Raw genomic sequence first — 26,921 nt, 5'->3', positions numbered from 1 at the left:
AGGTCACCCTGACACACTGTAAACCACCTGCTTGTCCTGCAGGCTGAAGAAGGGTACACCCCACAAGCCTGAGCTCTCCAGCCAGTTCAGACCCACTCCTTCTTCCCCCAGAAGCAACAGTAAAGACCTCTGTCCTTGGCCAGCAAGGCTTTGATATGCACAAGTGGAACGTAACTAAGCAAAGGCCTTAGATGTTCTCTGTGTGCTCCGGGCTCTCCCATCACTGTTTGCATCCTGGGGTCTAGTCCTGATTCCCCTTCCTGAGGTGAAGGGGTTAACCCCAGACTTGCTGGAGTTTATCAGTGTAATCCTGGTTTATGCTGGCTACAGAGAAATGTCTCTGTCCCCTTGACTTTTCTGACTGTGAGAGCTACGGCTCTCCTGATCTGCCCAGCTCTTGGGGTGCTAAAGTCACTGCTTAACTTGTCCCCGCTCTAAGAACCCGGCCTGGAGCAAAGGGCCAGAGTCACAGGCTCCCTTTGTCGTCAGGATGCAGCTAGCAGAGGGGTGGAGGCAAGGGCTCGGACACATCGGTGGCCTTGAGCTTCCCCAAGTAAGTAGTTCTTTGGGTGACCACTCCACAAGAGCCAGTCCTGTGGTCCAAATGCCCCCTGAGTGGGGACCTCAGACCCAGACTCAGGGTAGTGGTGTGAGCCTCGCTCTTTTATAAAAGCTCATGCTCACTGATGGAAAACTGAGACCCTGGAGGAAAAGCACTCGGCACCTTATTCCTGTGCCCTGCCCACAGAGGAAATGGGCTGCAGAAACTCAGCTTCAAGATGGTGATAAATACTGTTTGTTTGTGGGAAGTATTGCCTGTGCCTGGCTGCACACTGCCTGACTTGGCCAGGAAATTTCCAAAGGAATTGAAAGTGCTGGGATTGTGGGTTTTAATTCATGACAGGAAGGATTGTCTCTGGGGCTCCGTGCATCCCTCTGGTCCAGGATCAAATGAGAATAGAGTCTTCCTCAGTTGGAAGTTTGAACCCCAGCTTTGGGGAATGGAGGGCCACTTGTGGTGAGGAGATGGTACCTGCTTGCTCCTCCCCCCAGGAGAGAGAGGCCTCCCACTCTTCCCCAGCTGGCAGAGCCCCCACCTCCTGGGTGCACAAAGGCGTCCTTGCTTTGCTGACCTTGGCTGCGGTCTGTGAAGGTGGCTGCTGCTCTCCTCCCCTCTTGCTGGGTTGCTGCATAGATGCCTCCAGGCGGCCAGAAAGCCTGCCTTTCTAATCAGTGGAGAAACCTTTGTCTGCCAGACTGAGGCAGGGCTGTAGATGAAGTGGGGTGGGGGGTGGACAGCTGTTCCAAAAAGGAAACAGCAAAGCTGGAAATGGCTTAGAAACCCGGGGGCAAGGCTGATTGCAGCAGCATCCGGCCAGCTGCCGAGGGGCTCTCCTGCCTGCCCACCAGGCCTGAGACAAATGCCCGCCGACAGTCGCAGAAGCACAGCTGTCACCGGAAGGCTGCGAGCATGCAGGCTGGCAGCCAGAGGCCCGCGGCTGCAGGAGAACCTCTGCCTGGTATCCTCATTATCTCTGCTGTCGGAACCGGAGCCCCCGGGAGCACAGCTGCTCTCAGCTGCGGTTTGGGGAGCTCTGGAAGCCATGTCAGGGGAGCCTCTCCTGCCAATGGAGGCCTCGCGGGGGCAGCAAGCCTGGAGAAGAATTTTTTTTGTTTTTGCATCACTCTGCTGAAGCCCTCCTTCCGAGCCTGGCCTCGCCCTGCCAGAGCTCGTGGCACAGATGGTCCTTTATGCTTGCAGCCTTCCCCCTCTGGCCCAAAGCGGTGTTCAGAACACATGACAAGAAGAAAACAAAACCCGTCATCTGCTCAGAGCCAGTTCAAGGGTGTCCCAAGGAGCCCTTGTCCTGAAGGCCTTTGTCCACTCCTGTCATGAGAGTCCCCCATACGTCCCGAGGTCAGGGTGCAGCATATGGAGGGAGTTAGGGGTACCCCAGGTGTGAGAGCTAAGCCCTGCTGAACCTTTGGCTGAGTTCTCTTTCTGGGGAGCCTCCCTGTGAGCAGAGCCAGGCATGTGTGACAGCGTGGATGCTGGAGTCACATCAAAGCCTGTCTGACCTCAGCCGCAGACGTCCCTGCTCTCCCTGGCGCCCTCAGAGGAAGGGGACAGGATGTGAAATGAAGCTAGAGACTGGGGCTGGCTGTCTTCTGCGTCACTCTGCTCAGTTTTCAATTGATGTTCGACCTTGAGCGGTGTGTCAGTATTCCCTTCCAGTCCATCCGCCTAATCTGTCAAGTTCAGGAACACCTGCCCTTGTCCAGCCCGGCTGTGAAAAGCAAACTGTGCAGAGAAAGCCATCTTGTCACGGGGAATGTGGGTTGTTCTTACTTCCATAACCCAGAGTAGGTGGTGTGCCACTGTCTGGAAGACAGCTCTGGACTGACCGGGGAGGCAGCACATCTGGTGGGCGGGGTTCACTGCCACAAGACCCTTATCAGGAAACCCGAGCCAGTCTAGTTTCTCCTGCCCCGAGTCTGAGCCCTGAGCTGACTCCTGGCAGGTCTGGATTGAGACTGAGAGGAAAACACCAGGACTTAGAAAACGATGTCTGCCCAAGGCTGGAGACTGACAGGCAGTGCCTTGGCCCTGTCTTTGGTAGGAGCTGGGGACAGTTCTGTGTGGGCTCCCGTGGGTGTGTGTGTGGACTCTGAGAGACAGAAGGAGACGGGGAGACCATGCATGGAAAGACCATCTGTCTGGGCACAGGCCCAGATCCATAACCTAGGGACCTTCCTTTTCCTCTTTCCAAAAGCTCCTGCTTATGCCCCGGAGGAACAATAGTACAGCCAGACTCCCCTGCCCCTTTTCCAGCCCCTCCCAGCAGATATCCAAGGTCAGGTTGGCTCCCCAGCTCCAGTCTGAGCTCAGGGTGTTCCCCAGGCCTCAGGGGGTGGGATGGGGTGGGGGGAGGGAGCCCTGTGTTTGAGTTAGAAGGGGAAGGCTGTGTATACAAGGCTTTTCCTGGCAGAGCTGTGCTTGATTCCGTTAAAGCCTCCTAAGCCGTGTTATTTTCTTTTAATCCCCGTGCTGTCCATCCCGGCCTGTGCTACCCTGCAGGATCTGCATTCCCAAGCTGGAGCCTGTTCTGAGTGCCAGGGATGAGGGAGCCAAGCATCTGACTCAGCATGCTCGCATGAAGGCCAAGACCCAACCACTCCGAGCCAGTCATGACATTGTGCCCACCATTGCTCAGGGCAGCCGGTGAGTGGAGCCTAAGCCAGGCTGGCCTGGGAGGGCTTGTGGCAGGGAAGGGTCACTAGCACAAGTAGTTCCAATATAGCCAAATGCCTTTGTTCTCTTCTCTCCCCTCTCCCTCTCTCCCTCCCTCCCTCTCTCTCTGTGCGTGTGTGTGCATATGTTTTCTGTGTCAGGCACTTGCCATGATCATTTAGTCAGTCAACACACCATTACCCATAAGATGAGCTACGAAGATAAATGAACTCTGTGACCTGAGCTCTCTGGGGGCATAGAGATCACAGTCTCCAGGGAGAGTCCTGGGGGTTCTAGTGGAAGAGGGGGAAAGCATGTGTGCAGAGCTGGCAGCATTTGCTCCACCTGGAAGGGACAGGTGAGGCTCTCAGAAGGATGTGGCTTCCAAGATGGGGGTTATAGGAGCTGTGGATCTTCCCTGGGCAGGGAGGAAGGGGCACCATTCTAAGGGATGGCATCTGTGAGAGGCAACGCTGTGCTCAGAGCGCAGTCAGCTTGGAAGAGAGAAGTCTGTCAAGTGCCGCATGAAGGCCAGAGAGCATCTTAGAGGCCGGCCATGGGGGAACTCCAGGCCTGCTGAACATCAGAGCATAAGTCCTTGTACTGGAGTGGGGCCGCAGAGATGGGTAGACAGGTGGGTTAAGCAGGGCTGGGGTTGATTAGAGTTAGGGTTATACTACCATGCTCATGGGCCCCTAGCCAGAGGGTGATGCCTGGGTTCAGGTCAGGCTTTAGAGGGGAGGACTCCTAGGGCAGCACTGAGATGCCCGTTAAAAGCTGGATGCAGGACCATTGGCCGTGAGGCCAGACAGAGGTGTGGGTACTGTGGTGACTTCACCATGCTGGAGCTGCGAGAGAGCACATCCAGGGTGAGGGGACGGAAAAGAGGAGGATCGGGCACTCTTGGACTAGCGTGTCATTACGTGACTGCCCAAACCACACGCCCGTCCCCGGCATTGGGCTTGTTCTTTGCATGGCGTATCTTAAAGCACTCCTTAGCACACAGATGCAGCCCTAGCCGTGCTCTTCTGCTGCGTCAGGCCGTGCCAGATCGTGGCAGGCCCAGCAGCCCCACCGTGTAAATGACAAGGCCTGCGGCTTCACAGGTATGGTGGGCACACTGGCTTTGCTTGTCTTCTTTATCAGTGTGGTACTAGGGTAATGAGAATGCTTAGGAAATCTGAACTCTGTGCTCTGTGATGGGGCTGCTGGGCCTGCTCACTAAAGGCTCGGGACATTCACAGAGCCCTGCCATGACTCCACGGCAAACAGAAGCCTCTTCATTCAATGTCATTGTGACCCGTAGGAGGAGGGCACAAGAGGACCCCCTATGCTAGTAAAATCTGCCCATCGGGTTGCTCTTTCGTTTCCACATGAATGCCTTGTTTCCCGTCCACTACAGAGGACTCACTGGAATGACTTGGCTTCTTTGAGGTGTCCTGGTTGTTTTCCACACGTGCAGAGAGATGCCTTTGACAGCCACAGCACTCCTGCCCTGTTCTACAGGAATGTGTGGTGAGGCACACATAGACAAGCCAGCGACACCGACTTCAGTGTGCTTTGTCCTCTTGGGCGCCTCCTTCTCTAGTTTATTGCCCCTAGTCCTCACATCCAGTAGCTATTGTGAAGTGGGTTTTCTCTTCGTTGGCTATAAAAATGCAAGGTGACCTACTTCAGCAGCTGCCGTGTCCAGAGAAGAATTACTATGACTTGGCAGTGCTGGTGAATCCTCAGAGGGTAGAGCTGAAAAATCCACACCAGATGGCTCGATGCAGCTGCTCGGAAAGGTTACGCTCCATCAGATCACCCTGGAGGGCAGGCAGAGTTAACACAGCGATGCCACACAGGCCCCAGGCCTCAGATAGAAGCAGGAGGTCCTGCCCCAGCCCGACTTATCACTCCTTTCAAAAAACAGCCTGGCAAAAGGTAAGGGAGGAATGGGGGCAGCAGAGCAATCTGTAGAAGGCCCTCTTTAGCCTAGGTCTACCTAGAGGCAGCCAGGTGAGCCTGGATCTGCAGGCCTTTCCCAGGAGAGGGAGGGAGAGACATGTGTTGTCTGGAAGCGGGTCCACATAGAAATGGAGCAGCTCCCGGAAGGGGAAAAGCTGTTGCCACTTGGGGAATAGGCAGACTCGGGTTGGTATCAATATTCTTCATAACAAAACGCAGTACATGTCACTTGATCGCAGGAACATAGGACGTGTCAGCAGGCTACACCCTGGGAAGGATTGTCCTATGTGGTGAGGCTGCAGAGCTCGCAAACATCACATCAGTTGTGTGCCTAGGATAGCATTGTCGTAGAAAGTGAGGCAGTGGACAGGGACTGGCCTCCTCAAAGGCCATGCCACTTCAGGGCAACAGCAGAGGCTCTGAGCTTGACTGGAATCCTGTCTTTGGGTGGGATGCCAGCAGCTCTGGGGTTTGCTTTTGGCTTAGCTGCCTCTTGTGCATGGCTGCTGGCCTCCCCCTGCTTTCCTGTGCTATTGTCTGTGCGGCTGCCTGGGGCCTTGTCTAAATAATTGCATTGCCGACTCCTACGTGGTTAGCTCTTCTTATTTTATTCTACTTATGACAATGAATTTGGGTTTGTGGGATTTTGTTTTGTTTTATTTTGTTTTTGAGACAGGGTCTCACTGTGTGGTCCTAGTTGGCCTAGAACTCACTTTGTGGACTAGGATGGTCTTGAATTCACAGACATATATGTCTCTGCCCCCCGCCCCCCCCGCAAGTGCTGGAATTAAAGGTATACACCGCCATATCCACCATATCGTTTTTGAGATGGGATCTCGTTCTGTAGTCTAGATTCCCTTGAACTCAGAATCCTCCTCTGCCTCAGCCTCCTGAGTGCTAGAATTGGAGATATGTATCACCACACCCAGTTTTACTTTGCTTTGCTTTTTTCTTTGTTTGTTTTCGAGACAGGGTTTCTCTGTGTAGTCCTGCCTGTCCTGGAACTCGCTTTGTAGACCAGGCTGGCCTCTAACTCACAGAGATCCCCCTGCCTCTGCCTCCCAAGTGCTGGGATTAAAGGCGTGTGCCACTGCTGCCTGGTTTCTTTTGTTTATTTGCTTTTGTTTTTCTTTTAAAATAAGAATAGTATTTCTGTCTTCAGAGTGAATTCTAAGATGGTTCAGTCTACCACTACTGTCCTGGAGACAGGTTCATTTCTTCCTTGCCAAGACTTAGAGCCCACTTCCGCCCAGCAGAGCAGGGTGCTGGTTCTGGAGCCCAGCAAGTGGAATGGGTTCTAAGCCAGACACCGAGTCTCCAGTGAGCCATGCTGTGCAGCATAGACCTGGCTGCCCGCCTGTCCCGCTCTGTGCCTGGTGAGGTGGTACTTGTTTGCTGTTGCTCGCTGACTCCTTCCCACCTAACCCTCTGCAACAGTAAATGTGGTCAGTGTTCAGGGCAGGGACACATCGCCGCCAAAGGGTACTTATTCTCTCCGAGCTCTCTAGAGAAGCACAGCCAATAGGATCCGCTGTGTATGGAGAGGGTTACCTTAAGGAGTTGGCTCACAAACTGGTAGAAATTTGATAAATCCTGAACCTGCAGAATAGATAAGCCTTGGTTTCCCTCAGGCCTTTAACTGATCGGATGAAGCCCACCACATGATAGAATGTAATCTATTTTGTTCAAAATCTGTCAGTTTAAATGTTAATTTTGTCTTAAGAAAAAGAAAGGCTTTGTGTTGTTAACATCCAGAATAATGTTTGACTGAGTATTTAGGTCCTGGGTCCTACCACACTGACATTAGATTAAGCACCATGTTTCCAGCCATGGGAAATAGTATCCTCTGCAATCTGAGGACTCCTCAGAGATCTCTGCTCTGGTACAGCCAAGCTCTTGACTTACTCTATAGAAAAGAATTTCAGGATGAGGCTTTGTGAGGCCAACTGGAGCGTATTAAACAAAGGAGGTGCGAGCTCAGAGAGACAGATGGGAGTGGCATCGAGAAGGGCGCATATTTAAATACTCCAGCAGTACTTATGTGTGTGATTTTGTGGCCTTTGAAGTTACAGGGTTCAATGGGTGGGAGTCAGAGCTGGGGAGGGAAGAGGTGGCAGCCCTGTATGCTTACCCTAAAGGCTATCACTGTGCCCTTTGCTGGGTAGTGTGACATGATACCAGCTGTGCTCCGTGAGGAACCAAGTCAGGAGGTGCGAAGGAAGCAGTCTGACTGCTCTGTGAGATAAAGTAATGAGAGTGGGAGAAATTTGGTCAGCCCCAAAGACAAAGGCTCCAGAGGGAAAAGGAAGGAGTATGGGCCTTGGACCCGGGTCCATTTACATAACTCTGTAAAATGGCTACTGGGGTCCTGAGATGAGGCTTGTGGAGATCTGAGCAGGATCTGGCCTCCAGCCAGTGTTTGCCAGAGCCGAAGCTAGTAAAAGATATGAAGATCTCCAGGGTGCACTTCTGAAGACAGATGTGGGTGTGTGAGGCGGGAGAATCAGAGGCTCTGGGGCTATCTAAGAGAGGCACCAGGGGCTGCTGATCTGCAGTCCATCCCAGCAAGGCCTGAGGAATGTCGGGTCAAGAGTGCGCCAAGTCCCAGACTTCTAGCCTCACAGAATACCCATGGAGACTTCTTGCCATGAAGGCTTTATAGCACTTAAAACTGCTCTTCCGTGTTCACAGGGGGCTGGTTCTAATCTCCCCCTTTGATGCCCAAACCCACGAAAGGACAGGCATTTTCCTGTACACATTGGACCACCCCTTTAGGGCGATGGAAGTGCTTTACAGTGTTGCCATATCGTCATGTTTAGGGGTGACAAGGAGAATGAGGTTCCTCCATGTTCAGTACAGATAAGGGGTTTTGTTTTCAAATATTTTTATGATGAGATTGGACCCCTAGATGTGGAACCAACTCACACAGAACTGACTGTACATGTTTCTGCAATTCATCACTGCCAAGTCAGACCACTTCCTCACCCTGAACACACACATGTTCACACACACGGAGTGCACATATAAGCTCTGCCATCTTCCTCTGTACCATCCCTAACTTTTCTTGTTAACACATACTGAGCCCAGCAACAGAAAGCAAGTTAAAAGTAAAGGAAGTTGTATCAGTTTTGTTGAGCAGTGTGTACTAGGATGGACGTGTGCTGTGGGATAAAGCTCTTGTACACTGTAAAGATTTGTTACTTGTATTGGTTTAATAAAACGCTGATTGGCCAATAGTCAGGCAGGAAGTATAGGCGAGGTGACCAGACTAAGAGAATTCTGGAAAGAGGAAAGTCAGAGACACAGTCTCAAACCACATGTGAAGGAAGCAAGATGAGAATGCCTTGGGGACCTTAGGAGTGGGTTGGAGGGGAGGGGAGAGGCAGGGAAGGGAGCAGAGAAAAAATGTAGAGCTCAATAAAAATCAATAATTAAAAAAAAAAGATGAGAATGCCTTACTGAGAAAAGGTACCAAGCCACGTGGCTAAATACAGATAAGAATTATAGGTTAATTTAAGTTGTAAGAGCTAGTTAGTAATAAGCCTGAGCTAATAGACCAAACAGTTCATAATTAATATAAGCCTCTGTGTTTCTTTGTTACTGAACAGCTATAGACTGGGTGGGACAGAAACTTCCATCTACAGACTTGGGATGTGTATACCCTGCGGGATGGGCTTGGGTTTGCCGTATGACTTCCCAGGAGCCTGACTGGGGGTAACCTTGTAGGTGAGGCCTGGGGCAGAGCACATCCAGATCAGCTCTTCCCTTCCTCGCCACCCTCTTGCATGTGACCTCTCTCCTGTCTCCTCACTAGCAATGGCCAAAGCAGTCCAGCCCTGGATGTTAGGAGCACCTCAGCCTCCAGAGAGAGCCTCCAGAATGGGAACCTGAGTGACTCCTCCAGTGTGGAGTCTGGCAATGGGCAGTGGCCCAGGCAGGCAATGCCGCCATCTCACGTCCGATTTGAAGATGAGTCTGCCCACGACGCTGAGTTCAGGTACCTGGAACGGCGCCAGCAGCGCCAGCGTCAGGTGTTAAGCACAGTGCTACCAGCTGTGGGCCAAGGACCTCTGCGCTCCAAGCCTGACTTAACCAACTACATTAACCATAACATGGGGAACGGCGCATTCCACAGGCCTGTGGGCTCCCTGGACCACAGCGATTTCCCTGCACCACCATTGACATGGAACAGTGAGAGGACGTGCCCAGCCTGTGGCAGCTATCTTGAGGAGCGTTGCCCTGCCGAGGGGAGAGCAGCGCCTGACCTGAGGGTCCTCCAGGGTCTCCAGGCAACTTGTGAGCAGGCATTGCTGCTGGGACCCTGTAATTCCCATGACTTGAGCTCCCCATTCCCAGGGCTCCATGCAGAATGGATCCGGGAAACACACATCACAGACACTGTTGCCACGCACCCTGAGGAGGGGGACTCTGCCCTCAACAGCGCCATCAATTCAGATAGTCGGACTGACATTAAGGATGCCAGGACCTCTCAGCCCAGTGGGGCAGGTGGGCAGATCCAAGGCAGCAGCCCCCGGCAGTGGCAGTGTGACTCTAGGCCTCAGGAAGGCCCCAGGTGGCCCAGGACTGAGGTGGAGCTGCCCTGGGACCTTCAGGCCTGGCCTCACCTACATGAGGTTGGTAATGTGGTTGTAGGAGGGGAGATAAAAGGAGCCACAGGACACATACCCCAGGGGCCTTTGCTTATAAAGGAAGACGCTGAGCCCAGATCTGCCTCAGAACCCAAGAGGTCTTGCTCCCAGGGGCATCTTGGGCTACAGTTAGGAAATCACGGGGCCCACCCCAAGGATTCCTGGACTACATGCAGGACAGTTTATGCTGTGTCATCTTCCGAGAAGCTTGGGTCCTCAGGGTCAGGTCAGCCGGACCAAGTGACTGAAAACCAGGAGTCTCTGGAAACTGCCTGCACTCCTCCTCTCCAAGGAAGCCCTGAGGAGCCCTCTGCACCTCGCCCAGCCCTGCAGCCAACTTTGCCCTTCTCCCTCGAAGGCTGGGCGCCAACCCCTCCCTCTTCAAAGAAGTCCTGCCCGATGCCTCTGAGGAAGTCACCCTGTACTGGGCATCACAGGCAGGAACACCAGGTTGAGCATGTGGACATCCCCCTGCCTCTGTCCCCTCCAAGAATCTCAGTTCACACCTCGCCCCAGACCCAACCCAACAGGCCCCGTGTCAAGCATCCGCTGCTGGACCTGCCCGCCAGCACCAACGGCAGTGTCCCTCTGCGGCTGCAGGAGCCCCGAGGAGCAGCTGTCCCCAAGAGTAGAGCTGACGGGGAGTACTGCTGCCAGGAGCCTGGACTGCCCCTGGAGAGTGACAGAGATGGTAAGGATTGCTGTCCTTCATGTCCAGCCCAGGCCAGGTCTAGGCCACTCCTTTGCTCTCCATCTTGATCATGGGATAGCCGCACACCATGCCCAGCATCCCTGTGGGTCCCACACGTCAGCAGCAGGTGGCAGGGAGGTAGCAGAGTGTGGGCTGGGTGCAGGATTCGGCATTAGCACGGAGCAGGTTAGCCAGATTTCTGTGCTTGGGGGATGGGGACCGCAGACAAGGGGATGGTGCCCTCTTCTTGCTGGGAAGTCTGAGGCGTATAAGGAAACTCCAGTCCACAGCTACTGGAGGCCAGGCTTTGTGGGAATTCGACTCCTGTAGAGTCTGACGAGCAAACCAGCAGCTCCGGAATCCACCATTGCTCAGAACGCTGATTCTCCTATAGTCACCTTGCCACTTCCGCCACCTTTCTTTGGTGCCTTGCACCATTTCGTTCACTGTTGACCAGGCACCTGGTACTTGGACTTGGACTTGTCCTGGCACTGTGGGGAATGCATAAGAAAATTACCTAGGCAGCATCCCTACCTTAAGGCTCACTGTGACCACACGGGCCTGAGGCTGGCTTGCACTTAGCCCTGGTGACCTTTCTGGAAAGCCTGAGTCTGCACCTCCTTGAAAGCATGATGAAGATTCTCTTGTTAGTGACAGGGGCCGAGAGATGGATTCCTCTCTCCATGCTCATGGTTTCTTATTCAGAAAGTGAGGGCTAAAATACAGCAGCCGGTGTCATGACCGTGAGGTCAAGTCTATGAAGGGCTCAGCATCACCGAGTGCATGCAGTGCTCCCAAGGTGGACGCTGTTGTAAAAGTTCTGACCGTTTTAGATTTGTTTCCCCTGCTTTTGACTCTGTCGCTTGACAGAGAAGGGGCATGACATACCACAAACGGCTTTTCACTTAACAGATACTAGTCTCCCACCGTGTACCAGGGGCTCTGTGGCTGAGTTATAGTAGTCCATGAGGCCCCACCCTTGTCCTCATTCCAGGTTAGAGGGTGCCCAAGGATGGCCCTGGTCACCTTCCCTGACTGCCTCCTGCGGCTTCCACTGCCCCTGCTCCTGGGGCTCCCACCTCTCCCCAGTGTCTCCTGTCCCTAAGACGGGGAATGGGCCTTTCCCCACTGTGACCTGTGGGGATGATCCGTGTAGCAGGGGGCTGCTGTGCTGTTACAGGAACACTCCAGGACTCTCCCCAGTCAGCAGATGTCGCCACTGTCAATTCTACAGCCGTCACCCTTTCCCTCACCCCAGAGGAGCCTGAGTGCCGCCTGGAGCCACACAGGACAGAATCCAGCTCTGGAGGCCACATGCCCACAGGGTGAGTGGCAAGAACAAAGCCTGACTACAATGGGCATGTTGGATAGGGAAAGAAGCTGTAGCGGTAACATCTCTAGCCCAGCCCTCCCAAATCCTGGAGGGTTCCTAAACCATGTCCTGGCACCCTAACTCACCCTTTCCAACCCCCCCATCTCCCCCCCCTCTCTTTGTGCTCTTTGTGTGTGTTGTACATATGTGTTCGTGTGAGTGTGTGCACGTGTGTCTGGGGACACATGGTGTGAGTATGTGTACAGACCAGATGTTGACACTGAGTGTCTTACTTAGTTGCTCTGCGCTTGGTTTTTGAGCCCCAGGGATTCACTTATCTCTGCCTCCCCAGACGTGGGGTTAGTAAGATGCTCTGCCATGCGCCTGCCTGGCTTTTAAACTGGAGCTGGGATCTAACTCGGGTCCTCAGGCTTGCATGCTGAGCACTGTTTCTACTCCCAGCCCCTACCTTTTCCAGGTCTTTTTATCTGATTGCACCTCGAAGAGCCACCGAGTTATCTGCCCACACTTGAACCCCAGCTTCTAATGCTACCGCTGAGAGCCACAGGCCTCAGGGAGCTCCTAGATGCAAATTGTTTCCCATCTGTGCTTCAGCTGGGGTTAGACATGTGAGGTCTTGCCTTGGGACCTCCTTAGGCCGAGTGCAAAGCCCTGGTGAACCTGGTACTTCCCTGCTCCCAACTGTATCTGTGACCACACGGCAACACACAGCCGCCCTATGACCCAGCCAGGCCTGGGCGTTTGCCAGGATGCAAGGTCTGTCTTCAGTTTCTCCTGGACACCTCTCCCGGGTATCTAGCTATCCCCTCAACAGAAACCGAACCGTTGCTTTCCCAGCCCCCTTCCCAGCAGCCACGCTGCTATCCACACAGTGCTCAAACCCACGCTGTCTGCGTTTCCTCCTGCTTCCCCCACCTCCACCCTCTGGCAACCCTCTCCAGCCCCCAGCCCCTCTCTCTGCCATCTGCTCTGGGCTGCCTCACTTCTTAGCTGCACGAGGGAATATTTTTAAAAAACCCAATTAAATGGAATCATTGTCCTACTTAAAGCCCCACGGCAGTCTCTCTTCCCCTTCCCTTCCCGAGGTTGACAGCGCTTGGCAGCGTGCTGGGCCTGCCTGCCTGACCTCCTACCACACCTCTTCCTGCCTTTCTCATTACCTGGCTGCTGCCATTGGACACGTCAGACTTGGTTCTGCTCTGGCAGCGGCCCCAGCCGCTCGGTGAGCCTGCGGTTCTCACTTCTAGGGTTAATGGCCTGACTCCGGCATGTCACTGGCCCTTGGTGTAAAGGTTATCTGCTTCCCAAAGAGACCTTCCCTGGAAACTACTGAAAACAAGCGCCTGGTCACACTCTGCTTCACACACCACTGTGAATGGTTTTTCTCCTTCATGTGTTGCTCTGCTGTTGATAAGCTTCTGTACACCCTTAGCTGAGACATCCTGAAGGAGTGGATGGAGTGTGCTGTGGTGGGGCTATCCTGGGCTCATGACTGTGTGCTGTGGCGGGGCTATCCTGGGCTCATGACAGTGTGCTGTGGTGGGGCTATCCTGGGCTCATGACTGTGTGCTGTGGCGGGGCTATCCTGGACTCATGACTGTGTGCTGTGGCGGGGCTATCCTGGGCTCATGACAGTGTGCTGTGGTGGGGCTATCCTGGGCTCATGACTGTGTGCTGTGGTGGGGCTATCCTGGGCTCATGACTGTGTGCTGTGGTGGGGCTATCCTGGGCTCATGACTGTGTGCTGTGGTGGGGCTATCCTGGACTCATGACTGTGTGCTGTGGTGGGGCTATCCTGGGCTCATGACTGTGTGCTGTGGTGGGGCTATCCTGGACTCATGACTGTGTGATGTGGTGGGGCTATCCTGGGCTCATGACTGTGTGCTGTGGTGGGGCTATCCTGGACTGTCCTCCCCAGAAGCTGCTTTCACTCAGCACCTGGTGGTCTGCATGACTCCCCTTGCTGCAGCCTGATAGTTCCTCCCTGAGGACATTGGCACTGGTCCATCTGGGGCCTATGGGACCCTAGGAAGCAGGATGCAGCCAGCTCTTGCCAGCCTATCAAGCCATCTCCAGCCATATTCTGCCCCCCTTGTGTTTCAGAGCATCACCTGAGGCCAGTGCAGGGCATGCGCCACCCTCCGCCACCCATTCTGATGGGAGTAAGAAAAGGAGGAGGAGTATCTCCTCTACCCTGGGGCTCAAAAAACTCTTCTCAGCCCTGGGTCACACCCCCCGAGCCAGACTGGGCACATCCCGGAGCTACAGCGCGGAACAGCTGCAGCCCTCAGCACTAGCTCCCCAGACCAGTACCTCCAAAATGAAGAGAGCCCCATCATTGCAAATCCTGCATCTGGTAAGTCCCCAGGGCCCTGGACGATAGGGTGTGGCCCCAGGACAGGAGCGGCAGTGTTGAGGGTCCTTGCCTGGAGCCTAGTCACGAAAGTGGGGACCTGCTGGTGTCCTCACAGCTGACTCGTAGGGCTTGTGCTCACTGTGTGCAGTACCCCTTAATCCTGTTCCACCACCTACTCTCTTCTTTCTCCTGCTCCCTCAAATTTGTTGCTTCTTCTTCCTGGAGAGTTCACGGCCTGGTTTCTTTAACCTTTCTCTTGGCCCCAGTGACTCTTTTAATCCACACACAATTTCTTCTTGCTTTCTTTTTTTAAAAAAATTGTTTTTTCTGTGTGTGTGTGTGGCCTGTATGTATGCTTGTGTACCATGTGTATGTGGTACCCACAGAAGCCAGAAGAGGGCATCGGATCCTCTAGGACTGGGTTCTAAACAGTTATGTGCTGTCATGTGAGCGCTAGAGATTGATCCTGGGTCCTCTGGAAGCACAGCCAATGCTCTTAACCATTGAGGCATCATTTCTCCATTTCCCAAACACAATTCATTTCAGTCAGTATTGCTACAGCAGACTTTGGCCCATCCGTTCTGGTCTTTCTTCATGTGACTTCCTTAGTATATCAGAGGTTGCATAAATCTGGCCATCCCAACTGCCCTTGCCAGGAATGCATTCATTTCGTCATTTATCACGTTCAGGATACAGTGCTGTGAGAGGATCTGTGGCCTGTCTGCTTTGATGTCTCATCACTTCCAGAACGCTCTTGGCCTCCGCTGGATAGACCCTTCCAACCGTCATGGTCTGAAGGGATCCTCCTCTGAATGTGTCTCCCCTGCTGACACCTGCTATTTCCTCAGTGCTCCAGGCGTGTTTTTAGAAGACATCACTGTCCTCAGACCGAGGGGCCTTCTGCTCCGTTTGTCTTCTCACCAGGGCCTCCTCCATGTCTCCCCTCACTGAAGTATGGTATCTGCACTCCCAATACCCATCTTAGTCATTAGCCTAGTGTTCCCAGTTCACGCTGAGTGAGCAAAGGCGCTGGCTAAACGTCTCCCTCTCCGTGTGCTTAGCAAATCACCCCAGAACACAAGCCTCGACCAGGAATCCTGCTCTGTACTAGGAGCGTGTTGGTATTCTGTGTATTCTGTCCTCTGCCTCCTCTGTGCAGAGAAGGTGGTGGTCTACAGAGCAAGTTCCAGGAAATCCTGTCTTGAAAAATACAAACAAACAAAACTAAACAAAAAACAAACAAGGTAGAGAGCAGTGGGCAGGCACTGGAGCCTTTCCTTGCAGAGGCCTCGGAAGGAGGAGAATGCAGGGTGAGTGACTACTGTCATGGGCTCAGCACAGAATCTAGGGGAGGAGATCCACGTGCAGCATCTGCTGTCTGCATGAGTAGAGATGGGGAGGAGAAGCAGAGGGTGAGCTGGGAAGGAAGACACTGTCTCAAGTTAAACATCTCTGGTGTTGAACTGTGAGCCGTGGCACTTGGGTTTTTTGGGTTTATTGCCATTGGAGTTTCTGTCTCCAGAAACCCGCAAGGAAAATGACAGTGGACTAGTGTCTCAGAGGTCTCGCTGCAGTGTAAGCTGAGTGACTGAAAGCAGAGAGCCGCCTGGCTAAGGATGGGGCATGCAGGAAGGAAGGTACAGAATTCCAGAACTGAACAAAAAGAAGCATTCCGGTCTCCCCCAGGAGAGCAGATGCCTGAGTATCCCCCCCCCACGACCAAACACACCAGCACATACTGTGCCCTCTGTCATATCCCTGTGCCCTCTCTCATGTCCCCATGCCCTGTCTCATGTCCCCATGCCCTCTCTCATATCCCATACCCTCTCTCATGTCCCCGTGCCTTCTCTCATGTTCCTGTGCCCTCTCTCATGTCCCCGTGCCCTCTCTCATGTCCCCGTGCCTTCTCTCATGTTCCCATGCAGTCTCTCATGTTCCTGTGCCCTCTCTCATGTCCCCATGCCCTCTCTCATATCCCGTACCCTCTCTCATGTCCCCGTGCCTTCTCTCATGTTCCTGTGCCCTCTCTCATATCCCTGTGCCTTCTCTCATGTTCCTGTGCCCTCTCTCATGTCCCCGTGCCTTCTCTCATGTTCCTGTGCCCTCTCTCATATCCCTGTGCCTTCTCTCATGTTCCTGTGCCCTCTCTCATGTCCCCGTGCCTTCTCTCATGTTCCTGTGCCCTCTCTCATGTCCCTGTGCCTTCTCTCATGTTCCTGTGCCCTCTCTCATGTCCCTGTACCCTCTCTCATGTCCCCGTGCCTTCTCTCATGTTCCCGTGCCTTCTCTCATGTCCCCGTGCCCTCTCTCATGTCCCCGTGCCCTCTCTCATGTCCCCATGCCTTTTCTCATGCTATCTTTTTGGGGGGTGGGTCTCGGGCACCTGTGCCCCTCTTTTCAGCTGGAGAGCTCTTGTCACAGCCTCACTCAAGTGCCAACTCCTCGTCTGTCCCCATACCTTCTGAACCAAAACATCTCTGCTTAAGGAACTTGTTATAAGCTCCCGGAGCTATCAGTTAACTAGACTCATCCTCACTCCCAACTGGAAGCGTTCTGCTCTAAGGTGTGTCATGTCGAGTATGCCACCAGTGAGCCACACCCCAGCCCCTCCCCTAAGGAAGTGTCCCTGAGGGACTTAGGATCCTGTTTCTCCTGCCACAGCCTCTGAGTACTGGGGAGATTTCCACAGTGAGCTAAGTGCTGAGTTGTTACTGCTTTGATGTGTAGCTCCATCTCTCAGAGCAGGTTCTACTGACTTTTGCTAGGCGTCTGGACGTGCAGACCAAGGCTTGTACCTTTGTTTTCTTTGTGTGCCGTCAGGTTCATGGTTCTGGCAAATCCTATGTTGGGGACCCCTTTCCAGGCTGCTTTTCTCACCTGCAATATTGGGCCTTTCCCACTAGGTGTCACCCTCTCATCAGCATCGGAAAGCAGCTTCCTTCCAGAACCTCCATTCTCTGCTAGGGGGCAAGGGAGATCGGTCCAGCCTCTACCGGGTAGAGGGGTCAGGGGACCCCAGTACACCGAGCAGGTAAGTGTGGCACCGGAACCTAAAGGACAAACTCAAAGTCGCCAATGGAGCTAGCCGCTCAGTCCTTTCTTCCCTCAGCGCCACAGGCGTGAGCCAGTCTGTCCCTTTAAGAGGAGGTGAGGCAGAGTGGTGAGGAGTGACCTCTGTGCTCTTGCCTTGTACAAGGGAACACTGAGAGGTAGGTTTGCTCGAAGGTGGTGCTGGAAAGCTCGGAAGCCTCTCACTCGGCTGTCTCAGGACATCCTAAAATCAGCGTATAGAGTTTCTTTGTCACAGCCAAAGATCCTTCTAAACACCCAGAAACAGGAATCCCCAGAGGCCATTGGTTCCTGACCTCTCTGCCCAGGCCCTCTTAACCTATCTGCTTTTACCCAGGGCTTCATGGGAAGACACTTTGGGCTGGGGAGTAGAGGTAGGGCAGATAGCTCTTGAGAACACTATATAAAATTTATATATAATTCTCTCTAATTCTCAGAGGTCTCTTCCTAAAAATGTTGGAAACCACAGTCCTTGCTTCAAGGCACTTAGCCCTGAGGAGCTGCCCGCAAATGCGGTAGCTGTCTGTCTCTAGCCTAGGGAACCCCAGCCTCTAGTGCCAGGCTCCTAAGTCAGAGGTGCAGGTCACCTTAGGGCCAACAAGGAGCTGGCGCTGGTTCCTGGCCCTATCTTATTGTCTTTGGTCTCTTTGTAGGCCAGCCAAAGCCTTTCCCCATCGTGCCCTCAGCGTGGAAGATGTGGGTGCCCCTAGTCTGGCTCGCACTGTGGGCCGGGTGGTAGAGGTGTTCCCCGATGGCACGAGTCAGCTTCAGCTGCAACGACCCCCAGAGGGCACGTTTGGTTTCCGTGTGGCCTACGGCAGTGGTCGTCGAGACTCAGGTATGCCCTTGGTAGCCTCAGCAGAGTACCCGGGGTGTGGTCAGGTTCCTTCTGGGCTTGGCTGAGCAATGGAGAAAGGCTCTCCTGGTCCCCTAGAAGCTCCTGCTGCTGTGAGGGCTGAACTGGCAGATTTGATTGCATTTCCCTCTGCTGTCCTGTGACATCTTGAAATCAGAGTCCTCAAGGCTTTTCAGAGAAGCAGAGGAAACTTGCCAGTTCTCGGCTATTCCTTTGATGTGGTTGATGTATTTCAACGGCTCCCGGCCTCCAGCTGCTGGTGTGTCTGGGCATGTGGAGTGGGCCTGCCTGTCTGCAATCCTGTCCACAGCCCTCCCTCACCAGCTCCAAGGGGCTTTGTTCAGATGGATGCTGGTTCCAGGCCCCTGGCCGGGTTGCCTGCTGTGTGTCCTAATTCAGTCCCACTGTCACTGAGTTCTTGGTCCCTCTAATCCGTGAGTCCTTCATGGTGACCTGACTTGCCTAGGCCAAAGCCTGTAGTCCAGAGTGCATTTGAGTACAAGGGACCTTGAAAGCTATCCGCAGGCTGTGCTAAGTGGGGAAGGTTGGGAGGTGTGCTGAGGGAGGGCGGGCAGAGGAAGGAGAGTGGGAGGGAAGGCAAGCCCAGGGCTGTGCTCCTGGGCCCTACAGAGGAGGCTGTCCTGCTCTTGAGTCTCCTAGGTCCGGGCTGTTTAACTGAGAAAGCCCTCCTGCTGCTGGGCTTGTAGCACAGCCTGTGTTCTTGCATCTGTCCCGTTGCTCAACTTCCAGGAAATATGTGCATCAGGTGCCTTCTCCTGTGCACTGTGGCTACGGGGGTTACAGCACCAGGAAATACATCTATCAGGTGCCTTCTCATACGCGCTGTGGCTTGGGGGGTCACAGCACCGCAGGGAGTGCACAGACCCCTGACCTCACGCGCAAGCACTCCAGCGAGGGTGCTGGGCCAGTTCTAAAAGTTTGCTTCATCTATTTCGTACTGTGACTGTGACCTAGTGAAAAGCGCCAGGAAGCAAACGTAAACACAGCAGGCATGGCAGGCGCCCTGGAGACCACGTGAGACAGGAGTGGAGATGGGACACGAGAAGGGTGGAGCTGTCCGGGGCTGGGAGATGAGATTCAGGATCAGAGGTCCTAAAGGCCATGCCGTTGTCTGTTGAGAGGCTGCAGGCTGTGCTGTCCGGAGGGACTTGGGGTTCCTCGCTGAGTAGGGCAGGGACCGTCTCCTGAGGGAGATTTTAGAGCAGAGGGTTGAGAAGACAGCGGGACGAGGACTGGCACTGAACCGACTTCCACAGTGCAGGAGGCACAGGGTGGCCTGGAGATGGTGAGCAGGGAGTTTAATCTGGCTGGACCGAGAGAGAGATTGGGAACAGGAATGGGGTGGGCCTCCCCCAGTCTGGACCTGGGGAGGGTCAGATGTGAACACAGGGAGCTGACACTGGGAGAACCAGACAGTGTCATCCAGGCTGTCTCCATGTCCCTTACTTGGAATGTCCTGTCCAGGTGGTGTCCCACTCTTGCGACTGTATTTGGCCACCAGATATCACACGGGGATCTCACGCTAGGCAGTGTGGTGGCTGCTGCTGTTCCCACCACAGGCCCTCCCCAGCTGCTTAGGGCCACTTCCCCTGAACCTCGGAGGAGCCACGGCCCCGGGCTGCTCTGGCTCCTTGCTAAGCATCAGTCAGGATGCCAGCATGTGTCCCATCTGACACCACACCCACGAAAACAGCAGGCCCTGCCTTCTGGTTCTAACCGACTACAACATAGGCATCCAATATCCTTACCAAAGGCTGCTCCAGCAGACCATAAATGCCAGAGTTGCCTTGCAGTCACGATTTCAGCTGAGAAGCCTACCCAATCTCCCCAAAATGGCTGGACTGACGTCAGTGTCTGGTCTGGCTTGGCTACATTCTTCTGGGTTTTGTCATTCCTCCCCACCTGCCTCTCCTCCTGCACACCAAACACTTCTGTGGGTTCGTGTGGGGAGGAGGGGGTGGCTCCCTCTCTCCATGCCAACAGTGTGTAGACCCAGCAGGTAAGCTGTTCAGGCATCAGAAAAAGGAGATCAAGGATAGGGCAGGGCCCCAGTGGAAGAGCCACCTGCCAAAGGATGTCTGCCAGATGACACTTGGTCATTTAGTGGCTGAGCCTCACTGGGAAGGCTCGTCTAGGCCAAGAAGCACAGAAAAGGACATCCAGACTCCGGACAGGAGAGGAAGTGTGTATGCAGCTCAGATCAGCCAAATGGCCGCAAACTTTTAGGTTACTTGAAGGAATTGTAGTCCGTATTCAGAGCCTGGCTTCTCCGGGACCCAGAAGCTACAATAAAGGGCTCCCCCTGGTCTGTGGGCCAAGGTACCACTTTCCACAGTCCACGATGCTCCAGACCAGAGTGGGAGGCACCAGAACAGACACCTGACTAGGAAGGGCCTTGGGGCAGTTGCTGTGTTTCTCAGGCAGCTGAAGGGGTCAGGGCTGTGTTCAGCTGTCCCCAAATCCTATTGTATTGTCAGTTCAGGAAAGTCACCCACAGAGGCTGCCCCCTGCTGTCCTCCAGCAGGCTGGCTATGCTCACACAGCAGAACATGGTAGTGGACTCCAGCCTTCTCCAGAGGAACCTGACTGTGTACCCTGTCAGATGGGGGCAGCGGACAGAACTTGAGAGATGCCTGGCCCTCAGCTGGGCACCCCAGTGCTATGGCAGCAGCGGCTGGAGGCCTGCCTTCTCAGCCCGAGTCCGCATAACCTCTCCCACAAATGGATTTCCTGAGAGTAAGCCGTAAATGTGGGCAGAAGGTTCACTTTGGCTGGACTTTGGCCCAGATGCCCCCACTCCCAAGTGAGAAACTGAGTGGTGGCTGAGGACAGGGCAAACCCTGCACATACTGTGAAGCAGATTTGGTCTCAGCCACTTCTGCTACTCTGGTGGCACTGTCCCCACCGTGGCCTCTGGACTGACCCTGGGTCCCTGATCCATCAACTACATCTATTTATGAGTCCTGGGCAATGAACGCATTTTAAAAATGACTTCCTTGTCCTAAAAGCTGCCATCAGAAAAGGGTAAGATCAGTTTATTCCTCCTGAACTGCAGATGAATAATGTCTTCAAGCATCATTTGCATGGGTTTTCTTGTTTTGAAAGAGGCTGCAGAGAATGAGGTTATGCATGGGGAGGCGGGGAAGAGGAACATGTGGCATGTTTCTATGTTTCAGTTGTGAGGCGTGTGTGTCTCTGTGCCCTGTATGATTTCTCACGCCCTCTCCTCTCCTCCTCTGCAGGACTCTACGTGCAGGCCATGGCCGACCGGGAGACTGCCAAGCTGTACTCGGGGCTGCTCGGGGTGGGGGATGAGATCCTAGAGGTCAACGGGGCCAAGGTTGCTGGGCTGGGCTTGGCTCACATCAAGGAGCTACTGGCTCGTGTGGAGAGCTTGTCAATCCGTATCTTGAGACAGAGGCCTGTTCCCCAGTGACCCAGAAGTACTGTTTCCCCCATGGACACCCCCTTAGAAGCCCTGAACCCCCACACAGTAGGGGGGACTGGAAATGTACTACTCAGAGATAATTTGTGGCTGGAAAAAGCGGTTCACAGATCAGGGTGGCATCTAGTTGTCTGGGCTGTGGGAGAGCTACTCTGATTCGCCACCTGCAGAAAGAGACGAAGAGACTGTATGTTCCAGTTAAGGTCACTAATTTATGCAGATCTGGGGAAAGAAAATAATGGTCTTTTTCCATGACCGAAGTGGTAGCAACAGGATGTGTCCCTTTGTTGGAGGGAGAGGAGAGCGAAGGACTGCCTCCTTGGGTTGATCCCTGAGAGCTGGCCTCACCCTGGTCACACTCACTGAAAAGCCTCCTCAGCCCCCAGCACAGCAGAGACAAGTGGCCACATCGGCCTTGTGCAGTCTCTTTCAGCTGTGGCTTGCCTGGTCCCCCTGTGACTGCACCTTTGCTCCTGATCCAGAAGGGGCTCAGTGTCTTGGCACAGCACAGCAGTCAGGAGTGCATGGTCCAGACCAAGTGCTGGGAAGTACGGCTGTCAAGCGTTCTGAGCCCGCTCTGGGTGTGTAGACATCCAAGAGGTTCTGAGCCAGAATGTTAAGAAGTTCTAGGAAATTTTTATGATCAACACCAAGCTGAAAAAATGAAACTATTGCCATTTTTAGTAAGTGTGGCCATGGTACTAAGGGTGCAGGGGTGGAGGCCAACCCCGCCAGTCCAGCCAGCCCTTTGCCTCCACCCCTGCCTAGATCGTGGCTGTTGCAGCCTGGCCTGGGCGGGCCTTGGTCTTTGTTCTCTTGTCCAGCTTGGAGACAGGGCTGCAGCTGGTGTCTGGCTGTCCCCCAGCTGCAGGATTCCTGTCCAGACCTCCCTGGTGGCAGCTGTGGGTGGGCAGCAGGCAGGGAGGCTGTGTGCTGGGGGTAACCATCCCACCTAGGCACAGCCTGCCCAGCTTAGAGCCTGCCCAAGGGTTCAGGACTCCATAGATGCATGGACAGGTGTCAGCCTTAAATTATTAAATAAAAAGCCGAAGCTGCTTTCATTGGAGTTCCTGAATTCTGTGTTCTCTTGACCTTCATCGGCCCTAAGAGATCTGGAGCAGGAGCAGAGGGCATTCAGAGGGGGAAGTGGGGGGCTGCAGGGGTAGGGTGTCACAGCCAGGGCAGATGCAGAGGTCTGTAGTCCTTGCAGAGAGGAACCTGGCAAGGCCGGGATGGGAAAGAACATGGATAAGAATGTTGGCTAGGTGCGTCGAGGGGTGGAATGGGCAGCTCATTGCTAGTTTAGAACTTGCCATGGTGCAAGCTAAGGTTAAAAAAATAAATAAAACGGGCTGGAGAGATGGCTCAGTAGGTAAGAGCACTGGCTGCTCTTCCAGAGAACCTGGGTTCCATTTCCAGCAAGCACATGGCAGCTCAGAACTGCCTGTAACTCCAGTCTCAGGGGTTCAACACCTGCACACAGACATACATGCGGGCAAAACATGAATGCACAGGAAATAAGATGAAAAATTATATTTAAAAAAGCAGCATTCATCTAAATTTGGCTGACATGAGTGTGGTGGGCAGCTTCCATGGGACAAGGAAGACATTGAGGGAGGCATGGGCCTGTGGAGAGGGGACAGTGTGGCTTCAGCCTGGGAGGCAAGGAGATGGGACCAGCTCAGCAGAAACAAAAAACCTGCTGCTGCTGCCCCAGAAGCTGAGGAGAGAGGGGGAGGGAGAGACATGGGGGAGTGTTTCAGAATCCCAAGAATGCAGGGCAGGTTGGCCAAGGCTACCCCAGGGTATAAAGAGGGTACTGAGGCACCCCAGAGATAAATCTGCCCCCCAATCCCTCCTCCACAGAAACAGCACCCCTTAGCAGGAGACTACAGCCATGAGGGGGAGGGACCCTGGCAACCCCTAGAGCTATTTCCTAGCCTGGAGCTACTGCTGGAGAAACATCACCCTGGAAAAGGCACCAATAGCAAAGTCACCTGTGTTCTGTGGCAAGGTCACTTGTCTTCTGGACAAAGGCTGGGAGAGGAGGAAGAAGCTATGCCTGAGGTGGGGGTGAGGGGTGGGGGTTGCAGTCCTGCCGGGGATGGTCAGGCCCTTGTGCCTCCTCTGTCCTCCGAGGAACATCCTGCTTCCTGTCCTTTCAGAGGTGGGAAGCCCAGCTCAATGCCACCAGCCCTGCCTGCCTGTCACTCTCTTGTCACTTGTTACTCTCAAGTCTTCCCCTATTTTTCCTCCCCCAGTGCCAGAAAAGAGAGAACCGGGATGTGAGAGAGAATGTGCAGGGCAGGGGAGGCTCTCCACTCTGACCTGGGATCCTGGGATCCGAGGCACCCACTGGGGCCTCTGCTCTTGCCTGGAATAAAGCGACGCTGAGGTCCCTGACCTATGTGCATGGCGGGAAGGGGCTGCTTTCTCCAGCATCTTGTCTGATCTCCAACATCTCTTTACCTAGAGAGCTGCTGACCTAGGCCTGGTCCAGCCCTTCTTTTAAATACTACGCTATCAGAACCTTCTAGAACTAAGTTAATTGCCATAAGCCAGGTCTGGTGCAGGCCAAAGGGGCTGGGGAAAAAGAGGAAGACTCCATCAACACACAGTATGAGGAGGAGCAAGCGCAGCACACCCTGGGCAGCGCCCCTGAGAGCCAGACATGGTACAGCCCGGTGCAGAGCCAGAGAACTGGCGATGGGAAGGGGAACAGTGACCCAAGCAGGGGTCTGTGCATGAGAGCTTGCAGTGAGAGCGAGGATGCTCAGGCATAAAAATATAACCCAGGGCAAAAGACGTGGGTTTCCCCTGAATAACCTGTGTCCCCTAAGCTCAAGAACGGCAGCTGAGTTGGGGACCACAGAACAAATACCAATTTTGGCCTCAGACGAGCCAATCTCCTGAGGGGTTGCAGGCCAGGGATGGGTGGAGGTGGGAGAGGACCTCCAAAGGCACTATTGTTAATCAAGCCTTGCTTCTTCTTCCAGGAAGAGGACACAGGGTGACCCCTAAGGTGTGCCTTTAAGGTTGCCCGGGATCTGGCAGGAGCTGAGAGCAGGATTCCTACCACTAGGCACTGTGGGTGCTGGTTCACCTTGGAGTGTAGCAACGTGTGCTGTCGGCCCTGTGGCTAGGAGGAAACTGTCATCCTGCCAGTCAGCCAGAAGCAGCCTCGCTGCTTTCTAAGACAAAACAGTAGCGTGAAGTGCAAATTCAACAAGTCCGGGTGTCCCTGAGAGTCTGGGCAGGCCACAGGCAAGTCGTCAGCTGCACCTTCAAGGCCACCGGCTGCTGAGGAAGGTGCCCAGAGGGCCTGCTCCTGCCAGGCCAAGGATACCACAACCTCGAGTGCAGTGACCTGGATGACGATCTTGGTCTGCTCGAGGATAACACAGCGGAGGATGAGGGAGGGGCTCCTTGAGGAAAGGTACTGAGGGAGGCACCAGGCCAGTGGGGGTGAGGGGTGGGTGCTGACCAAAGCTGACTCACAGCTGGGCCCAAGTGTGTGTGCAGGGATGAGCACTGGGTACATGATCCCCAGACCTTAGGTTAGGGAGCCACAGGAGGTATGGCTCAGATTTCTAAGTTAGCTAGGGGTACAGGAGTAGGAAGAGTGCCACCCTGATTTACTGACCTTTACAGGGTAGGGGTGCAGTACTTCACTTTCAGCTTTGAGGTCCTTTGGGAGAAATGAGGTCCAACTTCCCACCACCTGCAGGAAAGACAGTGTTCCTTCCCTGGCAGTATTTCCGATCCTAGAAAGCGGGTGTGTTGGGAGGAAGGGCTGGGAAACAAAGAGACCCTCCCACAGAACAATGACAGGTTCTCTAGCGTCACCTTAGGCCCAGTTGGTGGAACTGATGAAACCAGGCATAGTCTTTGGAGGAGGACATCTCTGGTTCTGGACCCGAGTCACCAAGAAGCAAGAGACCTAGAAGCAGATATGTGGACACATCTGGACTTGCAGGCTCTTCAGAGAGGCTCAGGGAAGGGGCTAACCACTGGGCATTCACCCTTTCCCTGGGATCCAGCTCCACACATTCATTTATCCTCTCAGTCCGTGGATCTGTGGCCTTGCTGGGCTGCTATTCCACCTAGCCACTGCCTGGCAGCCTTTACAAGGCCTGGAGAAGTCCTCTCCCGGGCATAAACCACAGCACTGCATGCTGCCTGGCATAGTTTCCCCTTTAATTCTCACACAATCGTGCAGTCGGGGACTTTAGACTGTGACTTTCTTCCATGGAATTATCCTTTAGACTTACCTGGCAACAGCTGCTCCGGCCTGCTGCACCCGCACCTGTCCAGGCCAACCATTTCTTCTGTCCTCGGGCTCACTCTGAGGCTATTCAAAAGGCTACCGTCCCCGAATCCCTTCCCACCATGCTCTGGGACGTCTCTTTCCTAGGGAGCCAGGGCACCTGCTCAGAAATGGCAACAGCCCTTCCTTGGCAAGCTCTGCCCAGCTTGCAAAGGCTGTAGGTTTGGCCAGGTCGCTGTGCTGGGCCCGAGGAAGGGAGCTGCTGGGACTGGCTCAGATACCATGCCCCTGGAGCCAGGACTCAACAGCTGCCCTGCCAGTCCTGGAGGGTATCCGGGGCTGTTCTGCCGATGCCCAGCCACCTGCCAGGCCCGCCTTTGTCTCGTCCTTCTGCAATCTGGGCTCAGGCCTCTATCGCAGCATGGGGCTGCCCTTGGGGCTCTGGCCAGGTGCCAGGCATTAAGGCCAGGCCTGCTCTGCCCTTTGGGATGCCAACACCTCCAGAACGGAGTCAGCCACAGCTGTGAGATAAGGAGAATCAGCATGCCATGGGCTACAAGAGATGCCAAGGCAGGGGCCCATCCCACCTGGGGCCACAAAGGCTTCTGGGGAGGGCCAGCCTCAACACTCTGATTCCCCAAACTCACCAGCCTCCACCCAGTTCTGTAGTTCGATTGGGAGGAGGAAATGGGTGTGGTGGGAGCTCGTGCTACTGTTGGCCTCCGGGACACATCAGTTTCCAGGTTTTTCTGGGTCACTGTAAGCAGTTGGGTTCACTGTTCTTATAGACAAAAATCCAAACAGCAGCATCTTAGTTAGGGTTTCTATTGCTGCATTGAAGGCACCATGACCAAAAGGCAAGCTGGGGAAGAAAGAGTGTTTTGGGCTCACACTTTATGTTACTGTTCACCTTTGAAGGAAGTCAGGGCAGGAACTCAAACAGGGCAGGGATCTGGAGTCAGGAGCTGATGCAGAAGCCGTGGAGGGTGCTGCCTACTGACTTCTCATTCGGCTTGCTCAGCCGACTTTCTTATAGAACCCGGGACCACCAG

At 54.2% G+C, this 26,921-nt stretch overlaps 1 protein-coding gene across 2 annotated transcripts in view; it reads left to right on the top strand.

Moving 5' to 3' along the window:
* The window catches only part of Kiaa1614 (KIAA1614 ortholog), a 31,715-nt gene extending 9,047 nt beyond the window's left edge, over positions 1-22,668 (top strand). For both annotated transcript variants that reach the window (XM_075988288.1, XM_075988289.1), the window contains exons 4-10: positions 3,080-3,223; positions 8,997-10,522; positions 11,703-11,847; positions 13,959-14,211; positions 17,115-17,242; positions 17,934-18,118; positions 21,400-22,668. In XM_075988288.1, coding sequence (XP_075844403.1) covers positions 3,080-3,223; positions 8,997-10,522; positions 11,703-11,847; positions 13,959-14,211; positions 17,115-17,242; positions 17,934-18,118; positions 21,400-21,593 — 2,575 coding nt within the window. In that variant the 3' untranslated portion in view covers positions 21,594-22,668. The remainder of the gene's footprint in view (positions 1-3,079; positions 3,224-8,996; positions 10,523-11,702; positions 11,848-13,958; positions 14,212-17,114; positions 17,243-17,933; positions 18,119-21,399) is intronic.
* Positions 22,669-26,921: the final 4,253 nt, after the last annotated feature.

This window comes from Microtus pennsylvanicus, chromosome 10 (assembly GCF_037038515.1).
Source record: "Microtus pennsylvanicus isolate mMicPen1 chromosome 10, mMicPen1.hap1, whole genome shotgun sequence".
NCBI lineage: Eukaryota > Metazoa > Chordata > Mammalia > Rodentia > Cricetidae > Microtus > Microtus pennsylvanicus.
This window is presented reverse-complemented; position numbering and strand designations above follow the sequence as displayed.